This window comes from Copadichromis virginalis, linkage group LG7 (genome assembly GCF_057382275.1).
Source record: "Copadichromis virginalis isolate Kocher_CV1m ecotype Utaka linkage group LG7, C_Virginalis_male_GT1.1, whole genome shotgun sequence".
Lineage (NCBI taxonomy): Eukaryota > Metazoa > Chordata > Actinopteri > Cichliformes > Cichlidae > Copadichromis > Copadichromis virginalis.
This window is the reverse complement of record NC_140624.1, coordinates 62,502,822-62,526,957: the sequence shown is the minus strand read 5'-3', so window position 1 is coordinate 62,526,957 and position 24,136 is coordinate 62,502,822. Positions and strand designations below refer to the sequence as shown.

At 38.7% G+C, this 24,136-nt stretch overlaps 1 protein-coding gene across 2 annotated transcripts in view; it reads left to right on the top strand.

Moving 5' to 3' along the window:
• slc12a2 (solute carrier family 12 member 2) overlaps nt 1–24,136 on the top strand; it is a 70,963-nt gene that overhangs the window by 37,765 nt on the left and 9,062 nt on the right. The window contains exons 15-22 of one of the 2 annotated variants that reach the window (XM_085464643.1): nt 1,263–1,362; nt 2,141–2,252; nt 3,346–3,486; nt 3,918–4,024; nt 8,547–8,626; nt 11,022–11,165; nt 12,661–12,708; nt 13,499–13,621. In XM_085464643.1, the coding sequence (XP_085320769.1) occupies nt 1,263–1,362; nt 2,141–2,252; nt 3,346–3,486; nt 3,918–4,024; nt 8,547–8,626; nt 11,022–11,165; nt 12,661–12,708; nt 13,499–13,621 (855 nt within the window). The remainder of the gene's footprint in view (nt 1–1,262; nt 1,363–2,140; nt 2,253–3,345; nt 3,487–3,917; nt 4,025–8,546; nt 8,627–11,021; nt 11,166–12,660; nt 12,709–13,498; nt 13,622–24,136) is intronic. The other variant, XM_085464644.1, reaches the window with a different exon arrangement.

Genomic DNA, 24,136 nt, shown 5'->3' with positions numbered 1-24,136 from the left:
ATAACATGCTGTGAAGTATTTTGATAATAAGCAGTGTTCTGTCCACAGTATGGTGTTTAGCCCTAACCTGCCTATGGTTTCTCCTCCATGTTCTGTTAAAGATTTTTCTTTTTAAAAAGGAATTTCTCTTTCCCACTCTCGCCAAGTGTCTGCTGATAGGGCGTCTTATAGGAATTTTGTAATTTTTTTGTATTCTTGTATTAATGTAGGTCTCAATTTACAATATAAAGCACCTTGAGGCAAATGTTGTATTTATACAGCACAAAATCAAAACAATTTTATTGTATTGAATTCATTTGCATAAGGAATATGTTGCATTAAATTGATTGGTTAATTTAAAAGTCCCTGCACACCTCAGTCTTTTATGGAACCTCTACATATCGCTGGCTTTTTCCAAAAATGTTGAGGTGTTTATGGTTTACCTTTAGTGTGAAATTTGCAAACAGAAATAATATAAGTTCATAAATCAGGTGGACAGTAGTGTAGTGGTTAGTGGTTTTTACCTTTCAGCAAGGAATCTTGGTTTGTGCTCAATCATCCAGGTAAGGAAATTCCAGAAAATTGATTCTTTTTATCTGGATGTTGCGTGTTCAATGGGAGAAACGTTTCACTACTCATCCAAGTGAGTTCTTCGGTCTTGACTGACTGCGGATTTCCCTAATGGCTATAAATTATTATTATACATTTGCACAACGATGAAAATTTGCAGCACTGACTAACAGTGAGACAGTTTCGTGATCATTAATATGCAAAGAGTTGGAAGTTGGGGAATGGCTGCAATCACAGCATTGTAAGATGCTACAGTAAAGACTGAGCCCCATCCCTACAGACACAGCCATGAGGGAAGCTGAAGAACATCATATCAAAAAGGCCCTGAGCAAATGTAGCTATCCCAGCTGATATATGTTAAATGTACCTAAAGAATGCTCCAAGTGATCCAGGAGAGAAGAAAGGCAAATTGTTTCTCAAACTGAAAATGCTACATCCAGATGAACAGAATCAACTTTCTGGGATGTCAGCCAAGAAGGTTCTGGTTTTGAATCCATAATCTGAGTGGGGCAGCTCTTTAAACTAAAAGCTGGCTATACAGTTCTAAACACACCTGTGAGAACACTCAGTTTGACATGCAGCTACACATACACTAGGCCTTTTCACTGACGTTAACACCACATGGGTCAGGTAGCCTTTAGTCCAGCAATCTGACCCATAAACACACTTGCTAACTCCACTGTGTTTCTGCCTGCATGTGTCCTCCATTCCAGATGTGAACTGGGGCTCATCAACCCAGGCTTTGACCTACCACCAGGCCCTGACCCACACTCTGCACCTTAGTGGAGTGGAGGACCACATCAAGAATTTCAGGTACCAAACACAAACGTGATTGAGCTGAACCATTCTTGCCTGCAAGTGTAGATGGCATCTGAGTTATGGAAGCACAATATTATTACTCACCATGCTTGATAAACACTCAAGCTCGGTCCACATATAAAGCGATTGCTTGGTAGCTCTCGGTTGGATGCTTATGGACATCTGGTTATGTTATCCTCTAATCTATTTTTCCCCAACGTCATGTTAGTTGATGGGTTTTCTTCATTCCCAAAGTCTCTTTAAACTTCTGTCAATTGTTTATCGTCGTGTTGTGCTAGGTTTAGCTCAGCTGCTATGCTCGATTTATGCTCACATCGTTGTGAGTGCCATGCAGTGATTTTGACGTTGCACCATGTGTCGCAATCTTTGTGGTTCTTCAGCCAGTCGTTCACCTCTGGATTTTTGCAGCCTGAGAAGAACAAAATTTGACATGATAATAACTTAGCCTTAGTGTTTCATGAAACAATTTAAATAATTTACCATCATATGGGGAAAAAGTAGAGACTTTGTGGAGGGGGAGATGATTAATTTTCAAATTCATTGCTCTGCTTCTGGTGTCTGACTGTATATGGGTGTGGGTGTTTGTGTGTTAAGAAGACTAAAGGTTACTGGGAAGGTCAAATGAAAAGTTGGCTACACATAAAGCATAAAATCAAACAATTCTGTAAACTTGGCAAAATATGGCGTCCCTTCTCTGCTTTTATAGATGTGGTAAAGGATGATGCAGATGCAGACTTGGTGGATGTTTTCTCTCATATGTGTCTTTTTGCAGACCCCAGTGTTTGGTGATGACTGGTTATCCCAACTCTCGTCCTGCCCTTCTGGATCTGGTCCACAGTTTCACCAAGAATGTAGGCATGATGATCTGCGGCCATATTCGCACGGTGAGCAGATGTCATTTGGCTTGTTTTTTGTTTTTGTTTTTTGCTACTGATGAATTAGCTGTCAAATTGCTGTTTAAAAGTCAGTTTTTAGCTAGATTCATCCAGTTCTTCACCAAACTGTTTAAACCACATAGCACTGATTAGCAGGCAATATAAAAGAAGACTTTGATATGCTGTGGGAGCCTCTGGATTTGGTTGCATCGGTGGTTCTTAGACTGTAGGATGTGGAGCCAATGCAGGGGCAACCAGGAGAAAAATGTGAAATGTGTATAAGGTGTTTTCATATCTTGGAGAGGACATCTAATTGACATAATGCTTTCCCTGTTCCCTTGCTCTAACCATCAAAAAACCAATGCTTAACCCTAACCTCAGGTTATGGTAAGGTTGAGGCTAATTTTAACCCTGACACTAAAAGCACATTTTGAGCATCAAACACGCCTTCACACTCGTGGGTACTGGCATTTTGTCCCCATAAGTGAATGCTGGTCCCCACATGTTTAGTAGGAAGCCAATTTTCTGTCCTCAGATGCGCACACACAACCATAGAAGATCAATTTATGTACCTGCGCATTTTCCAATGTTTGTTCCAGGTGTTATGTTTATTTTTCTTGCAGGTGCAGCAGTTGGTGATACATTGTGCATTTCTATTTTTTAATCTGTCCTTTTATTTATTTGGATGGTGGTGGGGACTTTTTTTCCTTTTTCTAGAAAGCAATGAAAAACATATTCCAGTGAAGAGTTTTCGACAGCATGAAATAAACGATAGAGTACAATATGTCGTTTTAATATATCATCATATCGCACAGCCCTAATGTTGCACACAAAGCTAGTGAACGATTTGGAATAGCCTGGTCTTTTGTATTTTAAAAATAAGTACTGCAGAGTACTGAACGAAAAAGTCACAAAAGCAGGCAGAGATTCAGAGCAGGTGATTGAGCCGCACATTAAATTCTTCTGTTTAACTTTCACACATCAAAAGTTGTTGAAATTCGCATCTTTTCATCTTTGAAACTTAGATTTGTGGTCATTTGTTGTACAATACCAACACTGATAAATTTAAGGCTGTTGTTAATTTGGCCTCCTGTCTCCATAGGGCTATAGAAGACCAAACTTCAAAGAGCTTGCCACAGATCAGGCACGCTACCAACGCTGGCTGCTGAAGAACGAGACCAAAGCCTTCTACACGCCAGTGTTTGCTGAGGACCTAAAACAAGGCTGTCAGTACTTGCTTCAGGTAGGAAAACTAAATTCTATTCAGAGTTGTGTGTTTGTTCTTAACTCTTTGCACGGAAGCATTGTTCAAGTACTTTTTTTTTTTTTTTTGTGTTTGTTGGGCCGAGCCATCAATAGTAGAGGTTGGGGCATAATACTTGAACTGGTAAATGATGTTGTACATTATTGGTAAGTTTAACTAACTAATATTTCTGACAATGACTAGACCAGTCATGCAGATCCATGATTGAAACTTGAGACTTGAGGAACTTGAGAGTGGATAATATGAGTCTCCTTTAAGATTGGACTCATAACCCAAGTGAAAGGCTGAACACTGTATGGACTGAACTGTTTTTATTTCCTGCTCCACACTCATAGTTTTGCTTATTCTTTGGAAATGAGCCACATTTAAGAAATGATTAATCTGCGATTCCTGTTCCTGGTCCAATCAAGGCTGCTGGTCTTGGCCGCCTCAAGCCAAACACCCTTGTTCTGGGCTTCAAGAATGACTGGAGGGATGGGGACATGATGAATGTGGAGACTTACATCAGCATGATCCAGTAAGTAGAATAAGAGAAGAAAAGAATTATATAAAAGAAAAAACACTCTCTTCTTTCGACAAGTCTTCACTGTGTTCGATGGTACATCCGATGCTGTGGAAATTTTATACCCTCCTGCTTTGTAAGTGTTCTACAAACCGTGAATTTTTCTTTAGTACGCAACTCGGTAAATGTCAGGAAACTCCTACTAGGACAGCTGGATGTTACATAGGGCTAATCGGTCTCTGTAATTGTTGGCAGGTGTGTACAAAAGAAGACTGAATGCTGTGATTAAATCAAAAAGGTGCTTCAACAATTTTGTTGTTGACACTAATAAACTAATATTTCGTAGTTTAATGGTATGCACACACATGCAAACAGGTTATTGTACGTTTTATATTTTTCATATATTTCACCCTAACAGATTTATAAAATTTTCAGTGGTATAGGTTCTAGGTAACATAAAAGGTACAATTGGTCCATGCTGGAAGCTGCCAAGTTCTCTCACCATATTTGAATTCAGTGGCTGGGAACGATGTCTCTCTTACAACATATCCTGTTTTGTGCATGTCGCCAAACTCTTAGTACCCCAAACGTGGAGGCCAATAGAACTCAGCTGTCAGCAGGGCCATTAGAGCAGCTCGTTATAAGCTAACATTTTGCCAGGTAATTTTGGGCTCGAGTGTCGTAAAAATCACACTTTTCCTTAAACAGTTTGATTACACTTTCGCAGGGTACGATGGTTCATTCTTTAGGAATGTGAGTCCAGCAATGTTGGATCCACTTCAGAGAAAGTTTCACTAACACCCACTCACATTCTTGGCTGTTTGACCTCAGGAAATCACATGATAGGGTGGGGCTAGGTTTCACAGTGGGTTCACCTGAAACCTTGGCTGATTGTAACCCACACCCATTTTCACTAGAGATGGACCGATCCGATATTGCGTATCGGTCCGATACTGACCTAAATTACTGGATCGGATATCGGAGAGAAATAAAAATAAATAAATAAAAAAAACGTAATCCGATCCATTAAATATCATGAAAGCACCTCACAAAACTTGCGACATGGCGTAACTCACCTCATAACCTTAGCACGTCGGAGCAGTGTGCTCACGTGATAGAGCAGCGGTGGCGTGCGAGACTTCTCGGCGGTCTGTTTGAGCATTTGTAGCCTTGCTACCAAACCGGCATTTCATCTCCGAGGAAGTGATCCCAGAGGGAAGTAAAGCAAGTGTGTAAGTTCATCTCTGAATGTTTGAAAAGCATTCCCACATTAAGCTTAACAACCGATGGAGCGACTGCCTTTTCTCTCTCCCTCCCTCTCCTGTTGCTACTTCAATCGTGAAACTGGTCAATGATCAGTTAGAATTTAGAATTTATTTAATATTACTTTCTACACCAGGATCTTTTTCTACGTAGCTGACTGCTGGTAACTGTGCAGGGGCGGGTCTAGCAAAGTTATGCCAGGGGGGCCGATAGGGCATGAACAGGGAAAAGGGGGGCACAAAGAAATACTCTTTTTTTTTTTTTCTTATTCTCATTTAAAATGTCTAGCTTTTAATAAATAATTATCTGAATCTTACACCCAAAGTTTTATGTATAGAAGTCCATTACTGTATATATGACTATTAAGTCTAATATACCCTAGTAAGCTAGTACTTTTTCCTTTGGGAACCTTTCTTTCTTTCTTTCTGCCTTTCTTTCTTTCTTTCTTTCTGCCTAATATTTCCGCTAAGTACTCTTTAAAATACCAGAATAGGGAGGATGGAGTAGGTTTAAGTTCATTAGATTGATCAGTATTGCTGAACGATGAAATATTTTGGGTGCAGTGTATTTTTTTGCATACAGGTATAACAGAATAGCTTTAGTGTTTGTTTGGTTTTTTTTTGTTTTCTTTTACTTTTTCTCAAGACTTGAGTATGAACTTATACAAAATGCAGCAAGATATTTAAAAAAACAACAACAAAAAAACTGATTTATTGATTAAAAAACACACTATATTGGATTCATATCAGTATCGGCAGATATCCAAATTTATGATATCGGTATCTGTATTGGACATAAAGTGGTATCGTGCCTTCTCTAGTTTTCACACCTTGGCTGGTGTGATTAGGTAGAGGATCCATGAGGGGTACACTCCCATAGGACTTAAAAATCTTGGACTCTCCACCAGTTGCTCCTAGAACTAAAGAAGCTTCTCGGATGAGAGGTGAAACGTCTTCAAGAAATTTAAGTTAAATAATTTAATGTAAGATGCTTTTCTTTCCAAGCTCCTTAGACTACGATGACCTGGATGACTGAGAAGTTTCACAGACATATTTCACTAACAACAGCTAATAACAACTAACAGAGTCTAACGGTAGCTCACAGCAGCAAAAACAGCTTACCAACAGAAAAACTAATGATATCCTTAACAACTCCTCTCATTCCCAAAAAGTTGATTCTGTTCATCTGGATGTCTAGGCCCCTTCCTCGTTTCAGAGATAGTCTTTCCCTTTTCACGTAAATGGCCTCCTTGACTCCGCGCTCAAACCAGCGTTCATCTCTGTCCATGATGTGTACATCCTCATCACTGAGAGCGTCTAGGTGTAAATAAAGTGCAGAGTCCTGGCCTGATGAGTTAGCTCCTCTGTGTTGTCCCAATCCCCTTAGGTTGTTTGGTTTCCCCGATGTATAAATCATAGCAATCCTTTTGGCACTTAACAGCGTACGCTATGTTACTCTGTTTATGCAGTTTGACCCCATCCTTGGGATGGACCCATTTTTGACACAGCATGTTTTGGGGTTTTAAAACCACAGAGACTCAATGATTAGAGGAAATGCATCTCAGCTGTCTCATACTGTTTCTATACAACTGCTGTGTGCTCTATACAGCAGTTGTCTTTCACTCTGGATTGCTTGAAGCATTCTTTAGGTGTCTTCCCAGCTTTGACAAATGTCTAGGATGCATCTTTCTTTCTTACAAGTTTGTGATTGGAGCCATTCCCCAAATCTCTGTGAATGGCCACTGAATAATGTTTATGACAGTTTGCATATTAATGATCATGAACCTGACCACGGTTCATTGTTAGTCAGTGGTGCTAGTTTTGGTCATTATGCAAATGTACGTCTGTGAAGGTTCTCAGTCATCCAGGTCATCATAGTCAAAGGAGCTTGCAAAGAAAAGCGTCTGGACTTCTTTAAGTTACTTGAAGACGTTTCACCTCTCATTCGAGAAGCTTCTTCAGTTCTAAGGTCAAATGGTGGAGAGTCCCAGATATAAACCTAGTGGGAGTAACCCCCCACAGAGGGACAAAAGGACCCCCTGATGATCCTCTAATCCCCTGAGCCAAGGTGTGAAACTGGGTGTGGGTCCCAATCAGCCAGAGTTTCGGGTGAGTTCATTGTGAAACCTGGCCCCACCTTATCATGCGAATTCCTGAGGTCAGATGGCCCAGGATGTGAGTGGGCGTTAAGGCGTCTGGGAAGGGATCTCAAAACTGGATTATAGATGGCAGACAGTTGGTGTCGTAAACCTCCGCCACCGAGAGTTGGTGTTTACGATACTAACTCTCTGCCATCTATAATCCAGTTTTGAGATCCCTTCCCAGACGCCTTAACGCCCACTCACATCCTGGGCCATCTGACCTCAGGAATTCGCATGATAAGGTGGGGCCAGGTTTCACAATGAACTCACCCGAAACTCTGGCTGATTGGGACCCACACCTTGGCTCAGGGGATTAGAGGATCATCAGGGGGTCCTTTTGTCCCTCTGTGGGGGGTTACTCCCACTAGGTTTATATCTGGGACTCTCCACCATTTGACCTTGGAACTGAAGAAGCTTCTCGGATGAGAGGTGAAACGTCTTCAAGTAACTTAAAGAAGTCCAGACGCTTTTCTTTGCAAGCTCCTTTGACTATGCAAATGTACATTTTGTAATATTGGGAAACCTCCAGTCAGCTCAGACTGAAGTAATTTACATGATGACAAAATGTTTCTCCCACTGAAAACGCTTCTAGATAAACAGAATCGGTTGTTTTTGATATTACTGATATTATTCAAATATGTTCAAATACAATGTATACAAAAACTTCTTTTTACATAAACAGTAGTAGAAACATGCTAGCCATTATGGGATAGAGTGTAATTGTCATGTTTTTGATCTTTTTGATCTCCCTTGGATTAAAACAAGTCCATGAGAAATCTGTTGTCCTGTTGAACTCTAAAGCAGTCATGTGAGACTTGAGGTGAATGGGTTCTTCATTGTAATGCGAGGATTATAGCATTAGAGCTGAATGTCACAGATTGTTCAGTCCGATAGTATTAAAATCAAAGCTAATACGCTTAAAAATTTGCCCTTTATTTTCCATTGTATGTTGTCCAGTGCAATACAATACTACAACCTGTGGCATTGAGAACGATGTTTGAGTCTTCTTGTGTGCTTGTTTATCTTTTTTCTTAAATACTCTGTGGGTTTCTTACTGTCTTTGTTTAGTTGAGGGCAAATTGCTTCAGTCCACTGTTAATGGGAACCTTTTTTTTTCTCCCCCTTCCTTTGAAGTGATGCCTTTGACTTCCAGTTTGGTGCTGTTATCCTGCGACTGAAAGAGGGGCTGGATGTCTCCCATATCCAAGGGCAAGGTACCAAACACATGCAGAGCAGCTTATTCTAAAAAAACACTGTTGTAGTACATATGTAGCATCAGCTCAGATTACATACAGATAAAGGTTAATTAAATATAGCTGAGTGTTTTTCCAGTATTATCACATAGCATCACATAAATCAACTTAGAAGGAGAATAAGCATTCATTATATTTCCTTCTTCTTCAGTCTGCTTATCAGTCTTAAGATATTTTCAAGCATTGATTGACGTTCCAGTTTGGAACCGAACACATCAGTTCATACAATGTTCACATTCACAATACTAAGCATGAAAACTTACAAGTGGAAAAAATGATAGTTTTCCACAGACTGAGGTGACATCTGGTTTTGTCTGACCAAAAGTCCCAGCACAGTGGCACACAATGTGTAATAAACTGTCTATACTTACTGTCAATATGCATTGTGTGGCAGAAAAACTCATCAAATCCACATCTTTGAGTGGCTGCAAACAAATATTTGACATTTTTGCTTCAAGAACAACTTGCAGGTTGGCAACCTTAGTGAATAAATGTAAAGAATTGGAATAATTTGATTTTACCACAAATTAAAAAAGCCTGGTCATAAGATTGCTGTAGTAATTATTAGGGGTGCAACGATACACAAAATTCACGGTTCGGTTCGGTTCGATACTTTGGTGTCACGGTTCGATATTTTTTCGATACAAAAAAAATGTTCATGCATTTTTAATTTGTCATTTATTAAAATTATAAATATATATTTTAACTCAAAAGTACAGTTTTTAAATTTAACCCTAACCCTTGTGCGCGTTTTTTATTTTGACAGCGAATGCGCACCTGCGGACCACTTATGTGCAGCCCTGGTTATTTAGCTCATCATATTGCAGCCACAGAAATTATTTTGTCCATGAAACCATAAAGCTGCACTTTCTTTTTGCCTTATAGTCTGATTTGTCATAACTTCTCCGTTTTGTGGTAAGCTTTTCTTTGGCTGTCACTTCTTCACCCTGACCTGTCTTATTTGGCTCAGCAGAACTAAAATATATATCTGTCTGTGAAGGTTCTCAGTCATCCAGGTCATCGTAGTCAAATATAAATCCTGCTGCTTTTACACACGGACTCACATAAGCTCAGCGATTCTCTGCGCGATCAACCTCTCACATGTTTAAGCTGCGGGAGATTTCACTTGTCATGTTTGCATAGTAAGCTAACAATTAATAAGACTATGTCAGAGGAATTGGTGCACAAATTATCATCACTCACAGATCAGTGCTGTCGCTCTCTATACACAGTTCGCGCGATTGCAAAGTGAAAGCAAAAAAACAAGCGCAAATTCAAACGCGATTTCAATATGTCACATATTGACAGTGGCTCACCGATGCCAATGACATAATTACCCAGCTACATTTCCGAAAGAATGCAAAAGCATTGACATAGATTTTTCCTTCCTACAATAGCCCGACGGGCAGGGCAGAGATAGATTTTGGTACCCTGACTGAAAAAATCGCTAGCCCCGGGACGTTGGGCTAGCGATATTGCGAGCCCTGTATCTGATTGAGGAATCACTCATCTTTGGAAAAGAGAGTTTATTACAGAGAAATGTCTCTTTCCAAAATAAAAGCTATACTATCCGCTTCTTCTGGGCTATATTCTCAGCAGCATATTAAACAGCTGTCTAAATGACTCGGCTAAAGTTAGCAGCATGCTTGCTTGTTTTTTTTCCTGCTTCCACTTGTCTTTGCACTAGGATGATGTCGGCGTAAATGTGCAGTCATATTCGTTGTGTTCCCACTAGTGCTTTCAGGTTAATCTCGTTGAAATGACCTTAACGCCACAACACGGCAAATCTCCGTTAACGAGCTACCGCCGATCGCCCCGTGCATGGGGCTAGACGGCCAACACGTTAACGAGCTAACTGCGCTAACACACTAGTTCCCACCCATGTAATTGAGCATTGCATGGCACATCCAACATACTGTTTTACTTTAGTCCATGACTCGCTTACCTTCAGGGTCATACGTCACATGAAAACCAAAATAATTCCAAACGCCAGATCTGAATGAGAGTGGGGGAGGTGCCCTGCGCTCTTCCTTCTGACTATGCTGTCTGTGTTGAGCGCTCAGTGAATCTGCGTTCGACTACTCCGCCTAGGCTGCACTGTCGACCCTAGGCAGAGTAGTCGAACGCAGATTCACTGAGCGCTCAACACAGACAGCATCGTCAGAAGGAAAGTTGATAAAATAAATTACAAATTTTGTATTGTTCGATACATATGCGTACCGAACCGAAAGCACTGTATCGAACGGTTCAATATCGATACGAATATCGTTGCACCCCTACTAATTATGTATGTGAACTAGCTTAGTATATTGTTATGTATATTTCTAATTCCCCCTTCCGTTTAATTTTCTGCCAGATGAGTCGCTGTCCTCGCAGGAAAAGCCATCAGGGATGAAAGACGTGATCGTTTCCATAGACACCAGCAAAGACTCTGATGCAGATTCCTCTAAGCCATCCTCTAAGGCCACCAGCCTCCAGAACAGCCCAGCAGTCCAGAAAGGTTAGCTATCATCAGTATGACTACATAAAATCCTTCTCTGTAATCCAGGTGCGGTAGTGTTTACATTGACGTCTGCGTTTGTATTTTTGGTTTTGCATTGCAAGCCTTGTGTTTTTCTACATTCCTCATGTCACTATTTAAGTTTTCTTCTTTCAGTGGCCTTCCTTATTCTGCATACACAAGCATACATATGCACTGCCCTGAGACCCACAGCTCCAGCTTCCCCGCTGTGCATATGTTTTGGGCTGTGTGTGCGTGTGTCCCCTGTTACCGTATGAGAGAGAGACTAATTCAGCTCAAACAGGCGTACAATTGTTTCCAGATTGGAGGAGTAATGAACGTTCCCAGTTGCAGCCTGAGCACTGGGCTACTTTCAACCTGGCTTCATGAAAGCTGTTTGGTTTGTTTGTTTTCTTTAAAGAAGTGAAGAGAGATGACAAAAATCTGTCTGCTCTTTTTCTCTTTCCCCACAGCCCCCAGCTGGTCGTGGCAGATGGCTGCTTTCCCCCAACTCTAGCTCTGCTCTTGGCCTTTTCCTTTTTGTTTTTTTTGCCCCACCTCAACAACCAAGTGCTCTCTCATAGGGGGTTGTTGAATTGATTAGATTGTTTCTAATATTGGAGTCTGTAGCTATATAGTATAGCACCTTGAACTGGTATTGGGTTCTCATTGCCACAAATATATTAAGTATTAGATACTTAGATGGCATATGTTATAGTATTAGATGATGGTAGTAGTATAGAGCAAAAACATAAAGTTGAACTACTTAGTAATAGTTCATGATTAAGCTTTTACTACCTTATTGATTGTTCATTAAAGATTCGGAGCAATATCACAATTTTTGTAGGAATTCGGAGACAAAATATAGCAAATGTTGTATTTTTTGTTCGGTAGATTTTTGTCTAACAATACTTTTATCAGCTCTTTATTTTGCTAAAGTATCCGCGTGATAAACAGTGTTTTGGGAACTGGATTAGAAATTGTTGAGGTATACAAAATAACAACACACTGGTCTGGTAAAGGTTGCTTTGGGTAATCCTTTGATTTGCTGCCAAAGCATGAACCCGTGCTGTCATTTGTACAGTTTTTGGCGAATTCCCTCCTCTCATCAGATTCCATTTCCATCCTAAGGTAATCCACTCCTGGCAGGAAGTTTCCATTCGATGCAGTTTCCTTACCGAGGCCACTCGAAGCCACTTTGATGTAACCAGACAGTCTCGGCTCACTGCTGATGGTTTTGTTCATGTTGGACATTAGGAATTTCTAGAACTCAGGGAAAAGGTTGAGCCGTGTGTTTATTAGTGTCACTAGAGTATTTCAGTGTTTGTTTGTCTCCCACTGTGGGAGGTTACAGTTAACTGCCTCTCAAACAGCTTTAGATTCTTCCTCTGGTATCCCCTGACGTACTTAACTCCATTTTGCTACGTCGCATGTCAAGGTAACATTTTACCTTAACTATAATTTTTGTTTTCTCTCCTTTTGTCTCAATTCCCAGATGATGAAGATGATGGCAAAGCTACAACTCAGCCCCTGTTGAAAAAAGGCAGGAGATCCACTTCATTTAGTTGCCTTAAACCTTTCCCCTTCTTTCCATTTTGATCTTAGTATCTTTTCTGAGCTCCTGCTGCTATGCTCCCCTCATTTCTGCCACCATTTTTTTCGCACTATATTTTGAATCCCTCTTGTACTAACATACTGTCGCCACCCTGCTGTCTCCCTTTCCCTCTGTTCCTTCTTTCTGGCCTGCTAGGTCCCTGGCTGTGGGATATAACATGTCTCTTTCTCATGTCCCTAGCGTGAGCCAACTCTAAAGCTGTACTGTATATGATGTTGCCTTTAACTTAGTCTGTTTTTCTGTAGGTAGGCGCGTGTGTGTGTGTGTGCGCCTGTGTTCCAACATTTCTGTTTTCTCCAAGCTGTCTTCAGTCTCTCACCTGCTTTTCTTGCCACATTCTGGAGCTGACTAATTTGCCTTAAGCTTTCTTCTTAGGATGGAAACTGCTCTCCTGTTTTCACACTTCCATTTGTTTGGTTTTTAGTAGTAATGTTTTTTTTATTCTGTACCTATATCACTTAAAACTTTTAAATAATAAAATTAAACGAATTTATTTTCTAATAATAGAACACTATACTTACAAGCAATAAACAGAATTCTACTGTATACTTCATTTTCAGCTATGGGCATGTATATTCTTTATATACATGTCCATAACTGACATGTGTGCGTCCTATTGAGCTACACTTCTACCAAGCACAAAATTATTAGTTTTATTATGCCTTATTAATGAGATTTGCTTTTATTTTGTCTTTTGTTGTGGTGTGCATCCCCGCAGACAAGAAGAGCCCGACAGTACCTCTGAATGTGTCCGACCAGAGGCTGCTAGAGGCCAGCCAACAGTTCCAGAAGAAACAGGGGAAGGGCACAGTGGATGTCTGGTGGCTGTTTGATGATGGAGGTGATTGTTAGTTATATTATTGTGCGACCATTATTGATCTCAAAATTCTCTATTTGGTCTGTTATTAAAATACTGTCATACTGAACAGGTTCATAAGTATTGACATATTAGGTTACTTGTGTACTGAACCATGTACAAGTTTAGGTTAGTTTTGGGGTTTTGTTGGCCTGCATCAGTTGGACATGTAATATACTCACATTTACTTTTAGGGCTGGTTGATATGAGGAAAATCTAATATCACAATATTTTTGGGGCTAAATCACAATACACGATAAATATCACGATATGTTTAAATAACCTCCATAAACAAATGTTATTTTCAACCGTATAGTGTGTAAAATTGCACTTGTATACTCATTCAAATCAACCAATTAATATTTTTTTCTACTTTGAATTCAAAAAATCTGAATGAATTGCAATGTTTTAACCATTTTCTAACCATCAGTTGCAATACCGCGACAGTAAGTCTCTTTCTGTGGTCAACATGAGACCAAACAAAAGATCATAGCAACAAAAAAGTCCAAGCATTCATGAGACACTCATAATCCACTCTCTCTGAAGTAATTGCATTACTAGACTCTTTCTCGAGAGTTTCAGATTATTCAATAAACTAAAGTACACTATTTTGGTATTAACCTCTCTCTGAAGTTTGCAGGCTCTGAATCGTCTATTTCCAAATTCTTATGGAGAGATAAACCCACATGTATTAGCTGAAACATGCCTATAAAGGACCAAGGATAAAGGAGGACTAGATGTGCCTAAGGGTGACCGTGGCTCAGGGGGTTGGGAATCGCATCTGTAACCGGAAGGTCGCCGGTTCGATCCCTGGGCTCTCTGTCCTGGTCGTTGTGTCCCTGGGCAAGACACTTTACCCTACTTGCCTACTGGTGTTGGCCAGAGGGGCCGATGGCGCGATATGGCAGCCTCGCTTCTGTCAGTCTGCCCCAGGGCAGCTGTGGCTACAACTGTAGCTGCCTCCACCAGTGTATGAATGTGAGAGTGAATGAATAGTGGTATTGTAAAGCGCTTTGGGTGCCTTGAAAAGCGCTATATAAATCCAATCCATTATTATTATTACTACTTCTTAGCCAGTGGGCTACATTTCATCTCAGGATGGTTAAAACATACCCTCTTGGCCCTGGCTAGATGTCAAACAGCCACTATGCAACAATATCTCTGACCTACCATTCATTAGCTCAAACAACAAACGACAGTTATGCTTAAAAGTAGAGCTGGGCGATATGAGATTTTTTTTCATATCACGATATGTTTTTTTTCATTTCAGGCGATAACGATATCTATCACGATATAAGCCAAATAACTATATTTGTAAGATTTAAATGTGCCGTTGCTCACAAGTAAAATGTGAAATAATCAGCAGCTTGTTTTTATTTAAATATTTATTTCCCATAATAAGTTCAACAGGGTAGATGTACTTAAGGAACATGAGACTTTTTCAGATAAATAAAGGCAAATATTGCAAACTACACAAAAGGCAGCCGCTAAAGCGTTTAAGTTTCAAAATAGAACAAACGAAACAGACTAAATTGTCAATTCCACTTAGAAACAAAATATTAATTCTAAAAACTAGAAAGTGCATTTTCTGAAGAAACTGCAGTGTGAATGCTTGAATCTGAATGTATGCACTGAAATGAATTAATTGCTGAATTTTGAGTTAAAAATATTGAATGAGATAAAAAAAACAAAAAAAAAAAAAAACGAATTTAACCTGAAAACAAAAGTGCTGAACTGCTAAAAGCTGAAGGTTACACAGAAGAAGAAGTTGGAAAAAAGCTGAAAATGTTTTAATTGTAAATTAGAAAAACCTAAGAAATGAGAAAGGAACATTTAGAGTCAGAAAACATCTGAATGAATATTAAAAGGTCATATTCTTTGAATCACTGAATGACTAAAATGTGATCCCTCCACTTGGATCCACACAGTTTAAAAAGTTTACATCTCTGAGCTTTGAAAGACAAGATGTTGGAAAAAGAACAACGATGGCGACGTTTTGAGGGTAAAATGATGGCTGTAACACTGTGGACACAGCAGCAGTTGAAAGAGAAGTGTTTAAGATGAATCTTGGCAGAGTGAGAGAGAGAGCTCGTTAAGCAGGCAGGTGTGAGCCTGGTTGCTATAGTGACCGCACCCAAGGGCTCCATACACACGGACACAGACATGCACCTCACTTTTGCTGCTTAAAATGAACAGAAAAGTCAGGCCGAAACAAATCGTTCCCAAATTAAAAGTACAAGTCGTATTGACAAAATTCTTTCACCGTGAGCGACAGCAGCTTCTAGTCTACTGAATTCTCAGTTTTCATGCCTGTGGAGTTTATTATATGGACGTGGTGACAGTGGAAAGACACCATGCTCTTCTGATTTTCAAACGAACCTTCTGAGCCATTTTAACATTAGAGTCTATGGAAGAGTTGGAAGGAGGAGGCTGTGCATTGGTGACATTTATGAAAGAACCGTAACACCTAGGACAATAGTAAACACATTGGATGAAAGAGGACAGCCATGGCTACGTTTTGAGGGTAAAATCATACCTGTAGAGCAAACGCTGTGGACACAGCAGCAGTTTTAAAAAAGATTTTAAGATTAATTTTTTTGCTCCTCTCACTCTAGCAGTTGAGCTGTCTCACTCTAGCCCCAACATTCCGTCCCATACACACCCATTATAAACTCTGAAACGGGTGAAAAAACATCATGAAACTTAAACTGGAACTGAAGAAAAAGTATAATAGATATTGAAAAGATAAATACAAGTTGAATAGTTGAATGTCTTGTCTTCGTTTTAAAGTTTGAATGGTGGCTCTATGTCAATGTATGTGGAAGTAGTAAGAGTTTAAAAATGAATAAGTTGAATGAGAATTTGAAGGGTCTCCCCATTGAAATACATGGGAAATTTTGGGAAATTGTTGTTGAATAAAGTTGAATAAAATTAAAAATATAAATGTTAAAAATATGAAAAATAGAAGCAGTGTTGTCCAAAAGAATAGGAATCTAACGGTGTTTGAATGGTTTTTCTAAGTTGAACGGTTTTGAAGGAGTAGGATTACAAAAAACGTACGGAATAGATAAAATATAATAATAATAATAACTAGAAAGTGCATTTTCTGAAGAAACTGCAGTGTGAATGCTTGAATCTGAATGTATGGACTGAAATGAATTAATTGCTGAATTTTGAGTTAAAAATTTTGAATGAGATAAAAAAAAACAAAAAAAACAACCAAATTTAACCTGAAAACAAAGGTGCTGAACTGCTAAAAGCTGAAGGTTACACAGAAGCAGAAGTTGGAAAAAAGCTGAAAATGTTTTAAATGTAAATTAGAAAACCCTAAGAAATGAGAAAAGAACATTTAGAGTCAGAAAACATCTGAAAGAATATTAAAAGGTCATATTCTTTGAATCACTGAATGAAGAAAATGTGATCCCTCCACTTTGATCCACACAGTTTAAAAAGTTTAAATGCCTGAGCTTTGAAAGACACGGTGTTGGAAAGAGAACAATAATGGCGACAATTTGAGGGTAAAATGATGGCTGTAACACTGTGGACACAGCAGCAGTTGAAGGAGAAGTGCTTAAGATGAATCTTGGTGCAGTGGCAGGCAGAGCTCGTTAAGCAGGCAGGTGTGAGCCTGGTTGCTATAGTGACTGCACCCAATGGCTCCATACACACGTACACAGACATGCGCCTCACTTTTGCTGCTTAAAATGAACAGAAAAGTCAGGCCGAAACAAATCGCTCCCAAATGAAAAGTATAGGTCGTATTGACGAAATTCTTTCACCGTGAGCGGCAGCAATGTCCAGTCTACCTAATTCTCAGTTTTCATGCCTGTGGAGTTTATTATATGGACGTGGTGATAGTGTAAAGACACCATGCTCTTCTGATTTTCAAACGAACCTTCTGAGCCATTTTAACATTAGAGTCTATGGAAGAGTTGGAGGGAGGAGGCTGTGCATTGGTGACATTTACGAAAGAACCATAACACCTAGGACAATAGTAAACACATTGGATGAAAGAGGACAGCGATGGCTACGTTTTGAGGGTAAAATCATACCTGTAGAGCAAACGCTGCGGACACAGCAGCAGTTTTAAAAAAGATTTTAAGATTAATTTTTTTGCTCCTCTCACTCTAGCAGTTGAGCTGCCTCACTCTAGCCCCAACATTCCGTCCCATACACACCCATTATAAATTTTGAAACGGGTGAAAAAACATCATGAAACTTAAACTGGAACTGAAGAAAAAGTATAATAGATATTGAAAAGATAAATACAAGTTGAATAGTTGAATGTCTTGTCTTCGTTTTAAAGTTTGAATGGTGGCTCTATGTCAATGTATGTGGAAGTAGTAAGAGTTTAAAAATGAGTAAGTTGAATGAGAATTTGAAGGGTCTCCCCATTGAAATACATGGGAAATTTTTGTTGAATAAAGTTGAATAAAATTAAAAATATAAATGTTAAAAATGAGAAAAATAGAAGCAGTCATGTCCAAAATAATAGGAATCTAACGATGTTTGAATGGTTTTTCTAAGTTGAACGGTTTTGAAGGAGTAGGCTTTCAAAAAACGTACGGAAGAATAAAATAGAACTAGAAAGTGCATTTTCTGAAGAAACTGCAGTGTGAATGCTTGAATCTGAATGTATGCACTGAAATGAATTAATTGCTGAATTTTGAGTTAAAAATATTGAATGAGATTAAAAAAAAAAAAAAAAAAAAAAACGAATTTAACCTGAAAACAAAGGTGCTGAACTGCTAAAAGCTGAAGGTTACACAGAAGAAGGAGTTGGAAAAAAACTGAAAATGTTTTAAATGTAAATTAGAAAACCCTAAGAAATGAGAAAAGAACATTTAGAGTCAGAAAACATCTGAATGAATATTAAAAGGTCATATTCTTTGAATCACTGAATGACTCAAATGTGATCCCTCCACTTTGATCCACACAGTTTAAAAAGTTTAAATGCCTGAGCTTTGAAAGATACGGTGTTGGAAAGAGAACAATAATGGCGACAATTTGAGGGTAAAATGATGGCTGTAACACTGTGGACACAGCAGCAGTTGAAAGAGAAGTGCTTAAGATGAATCTTGGTACAGTGGCAGGCAGAGCTCGTTAAGCAGGCAGGTGTGAGCCTGGTTGCTATAGTGACCGCACCCAATGGCTCCATACACACGTACACAGACATGCACCTCACTTTTGCTGCTTAAAATGAACAGAAAAGTCAGGCCGAAACAAATCGTTCCCAAATGAAAAGTAAAAGTCGTATTGACAAAATTCTTTCACCGTGAGTGACAGCAATGTCTAGTCTACTGAATTCTCAGTTTTCATGCCTGTGGAGTTTATTATATGGACGTGGTGACAGTGTAAAGACACCATGCTCTTCTGATTTTCAAACGAACCTTCTGAGCCATTTTAACATTAGAGTCTATGGAAGAGTTGGAGGGAGGAGGCTGTGCATTGGTGACATTTATGAAAGAACCGTAACACCTAGGACAATAGTAAACACATTGGATGAAAGAGGACAGCCATGGCTACGTTTTGAGGGTAAAATCATACCTGTAGAGCAAACGCTGCGGACACAGCAGCAGTTTTAAAAAAGATTTTAAGATTAATTTTTTTGCTCCTCTCACTCTAGCAGTTGAGCTGTCTCACTCTAGCCCCAACATTCCGTCCCATACACACCCATTATAAACTCTGAAACGGGTGAAAAAACATCATGAAACTTAAACTGGAACTGAAGAAAAAGTATAATAGATATTGAAAAGATAAATACAAGTTGAATAGTTGAATGTCTTGTCTTCGTTTTAAAGTTTGAATGGTGGCTCTATGTCAATGTATGTGGAAGTAGTAAGAGTTTAAAAATGAGTAAGTTGAATGAGGATTTGAAGGGTCTCCCCATTGAAATACATTATAAATTTTTGTTGAATAAAGTTGAATAAAATTAAAAATATAAATGTTAAAAATGAGAAAAATAGAAGCAGTCATGTCCAAAATAATAGGAATCTAACGATGTTTGAATGGTTTTTCTAAGTTGAACGGTTTTGAAGGAGTAGGCTTTCAAAAAACGTACGGAAAAATAATAAAATATAATAACTAGAAAGTGCATTTTCTGAAGAAACTGCAGTGTGAATGCTTGAATCTGAATGTATGGACTGAAATGAATTAATTGCTGAATTTTGAGTTAAAAATTTTGAATGAGATAAAAATAAAAAAAAAACAACCTGAATTTAACCTGAAAACAACAGTGCTGAACTGCTAAAAGCTGAAGGTTACACAGAAGAAGAAGTTGGAAAAAAGCTGAAAATGTTTTAATTGTAAATTAGAAAAACCTAAGAAATGAGAAAAGAACATTTAGAGTCAGAAAACATCTGAAAGAATATTAAAAGGTCATATTCTTTGAATCACTGAATGACTAAAATGTGATCCCTCCACTTGGACCCACACAGTTTAAAAAGTTTACATCTCTGAGCTTTGAAAGACAAGATGTTGGAAAAAGAACAACGATGGCGACGTTTTGAGGGTAAAATGATGGCTTTAACACTGTGGACACAGCAGCAGTTGAAAGAGAAGTGTTTAAGATGAATCTTGGCAGAGTGAGAGAGAGAGCTCGTTAAGCAGGCAGGTGTGAGCCTGGTTGCTATAGTGACTGCACCCAAGGGCTCCATACACACGTACACAGACATGCACCTCACTTTTGCTGCTTAAAATGAACAGAAAAGTCAGGCCCAAACAAATCGCTCCCAAATGAAAAGTAAAAGTCGTATTGACAAAATTCTTTCACCGTGAGCGACAGCAATGTCTAGTCTACCTAATTCTCAGTTTTCATGTCTGTGGAGTTTATTATATGGACGTGGTGACAGTGGAAAGACACCATGCTCTTCTGATTTTCAAACGAACCTTCTGAGCCATTTTAACATTAGAGTCTATGGAAGAGTTGGAGGGAGGAGGCTGTGCATTGATGACATTTATGAGAGAACCGTAACACCTAGGACAATAGTAAACACATTGGATGAAAGAGGACAGCCATGGCTACGTTTTGAGGGTAAAATCATACCTGTAGAGCAAACGCTGCGGACACAGCAGCAGTTTTAAAAAAGATTTTAAGATTAATTTTTTTGCTCCTCTCACTCTAGCAGTTGAGCTGCCTCACTCTAGCCCCAACATTCCGTCCCATACACACCCATTATAAACTCTGAAACGGGTGAAAAAACATCATGAAACTTAAACTGGAACTGAAGAAAAAGTATAATAGATATTGAAAAGATAAATACAAGTTGAATAGTTGAATGTCTTGTCTTCGTTTTAAAGTTTGAATGGTGGCTCTATGTCAATGTATGTGGAAGTAGTAAGAGTTTAAAAATGAGTAAGTTGAATGAGGATTTGAAGGGTCTCCCCATTGAAATACATTATAAATTTTTGTTGAATAAAGTTGAATAAAATTAAAAATATAAATGTTAAAAATATGAAAAATAGAAGCAGTGTTGTCCAAAAGAATAGGAATCTAACGGTGTTTGAATGGTTTTTCTAAGTTGAACGGTTTTGAAGTTATAGGATTACAAAAAACGTACGGAATAGATAAAATATAATAATAATAATAACTAGAAAGTGCATTTTCTGAAGAAACTGCAGTGTGAATGCTTGAATCTGAATGTATGGACTGAAATGAATTAATTGCTGAATTTTGAGTTAAAAATTTTGAATGAGATAAAAAAAAAAAAAAAGAAACAACCTGAATTTAACCTGAAAACAACAGTGCTGAACTGCTAAAAGCTGAAGGTTACACAGAAGAAGAAGTTGGAAAAAAGCTGAAAATGTTTTAATTGTAAATTAGAAAAACCTAAGAAATGAGAAAAGAACATTTAGAGTCAGAAAACATCTGAAAAAATATTAAAAGGTCATATTCTTTGAATCACTGAATGACTAAAATGTGATCCCTCCACTTGGACCCACACAGTTTAAAAAGTTTACATCTCTGAGCTTTGAAAGACAAGATGTTGGAAAAAGAACAACGATGGCGACGTTTTGAGGGTAAAATGATGGCTTTAACACTGTGGACACAGCAGCAGTTGAAAGAGAAGTGTTTAAGATGAATCTTGGCAGAGTGAGAGAGAGAGCTCGTTAAGCAGGCAGGTGTGAGCCTGGTTGCTATAGTGACCGCACCCAATGGCTCCATACACACGTACACAGACATGCGCCTCACTTTTGCTGCTTAAAATGAACAGAAAAGTCAGGCCGAAACAAATCGCTCCCAAATGAAAAGTAAAAGTCGTATTGACAAAATTCTTTCACCGTGAGCGACAGCAATGTCTAGTCTACCTAATTCTCAGTTTTCATGCCTGTGGAGCTTATTATATGGACGTGGTGACAGTGGAAAGACACCATGCTCTTCTGATTTTCAAACGAACCTTCTGAGCCATTTTAACATTAGAGTCTATGGAAGAGTTGGAGGGAGGAGGCTGTGCATTGGTGACATTTATGAAAGAACCACAACACCTAGTACAATAGTAAACACATTGGATGAAAGAGGACAGCCATGGCTACGTTTTGAGGGTAAAATCATACCTGTAGAGCAAACGCTGCGGACACAGCAGCAGTTTTAAAAAATATTTTAAGATTAATTTTTTTGCTCCTCTCACTCTAGCAGTTGAGCTGCCTCACTCTAGCCCCAACATTCCATCCCATACACACCCATTATAAACTCTGAAACGGGTGAAAAAACATCATGAAACTTAAACTGGAACTGAAGAAAAAGTATAATAGATATTGAAAAGATAAATACAAGTTGAATAGTTGAATGTCTTGTCTTCGTTTTAAAGTTTGAATGGTGGCTCTATGTCAATGTATGTGGAAGTAGTAAGAGTTTAAAAATGAGTAAGTTGAATGAGGATTTGAAGGGTCTCCCCATTGAAATACATTATAAATTTTTGTTGAATAAAGTTGAATAAAATTAAAAATATAAATGTTAAAAATATGAAAAATAGAAGCAGTGTTGTCCAAAAGAATAGGAATCTAACGGTGTTTGAATGGTTTTTCTAAGTTGAACGGTTTTGAAGTTATAGGATTACAAAAAACGTACGGAATAGATAAAATATAATAATAATAATAATAATAAAGATTAGAATAACAATACTGTGAATGCTTTTCAAGCATTCACACTAATAATAATAAAGATTCGAATAACAATACTGTGAATGCTTTTCAAGCATTCACACTAATAAAGATTAGAAGAACAATACTGTGAATGCTTTTCAAGCATTCACACTAATAAAGATTCGAATAACAATACTGTGAATGCTTTTCAAGCATTCACACTAATAAATCTTAGTTTGTTTTACAGAAGAACAGACAAAACTGACTAACTTTTGTCAATATCAAATAAACTGAGAACTAAAAGGAAATTCTCAATCTCTCCTTGTTGTATAGCTGAGCTTTTCAAACAGTTTTAACAGTTACTTTAGTCTGACAAAAGCCGAATGACGAATTAGCGCTTCCAGTCAGAGACTGAGGCTACGTCCACACGTACACGGGTATTTTTGAAAACGGAGATTTTCCGTTTTCGTTTAAAAAAAGAATCCCGTCCACACATAAAGGCGGAAATGAAGGAAAACGCTGCTATGAACATGCCAAAGCAGCAGGTGGCGCTAGATTCCTAACCGTGCAGAAATATTGGCCAATCAGAAGTCTAGAAGCCTCGGTGGGAAAAAGTAAACAAAGCTGGGGCATAGAAGCAGAACCGAGTCGTATGTGTGGAGGGACAGTAACTGTGTGTATATGTAAGCATTTAAACACTGCAGAGAGTAGAATTAACAGTAACATTATTGTAGAAATTCATTTCACTGAAACAATAACGTGGCGCACAGTGTGACGCATGCACCAGTTTATTGTATTTCCAGACTTGCTTTCGGCACAATTTACAGTGCACGCTACTCTGTTTTTTGTCAGACTTGAAATAGCCGAAATACCTTCACACTACGGAACTTCTATGGCTCTTCCGTTCGACAATCTCTCTGGCGTTGGAACCATCATCTGTTTTCTCTTCGGTCACGCTCGGTTGATTTTTCTAGTCGGCACACTCATTTCCTCCATTACCCGCTGACTGCTTCCCAAACAAACACACGTGCGGCTTGGCACTTGTGCCGTACGTTACAAGTCACGCGACATGACGCTGCGGCTGTGATTGGTTCGGCTCTGCGCTACTTAATTTGGATTGGCTGATTTTTTTTTTTTTTTTTTTTTTAAGAGGACAAGAGCGGCGAGGTCTATCGCGATAGCTTAATTTCTCTATCGAGTAAAAGTTATATCGCGATACATATCGTTATCGTTCTATCGCCCAGCTCTACTTAAAAGCATCAATATCAGATACTCTCTGACGGCATGGTGGGAGTTTCTAAAATGACTGAGTCTTCATTAATCCCATGGAAACGTTGGGCAGGTGCTCAGCATTTGTATATGTGTGCATGAGGGTGGGCATGCATGCTTGTGTCTGTGTGTGCCTTTTTGTCTACATCT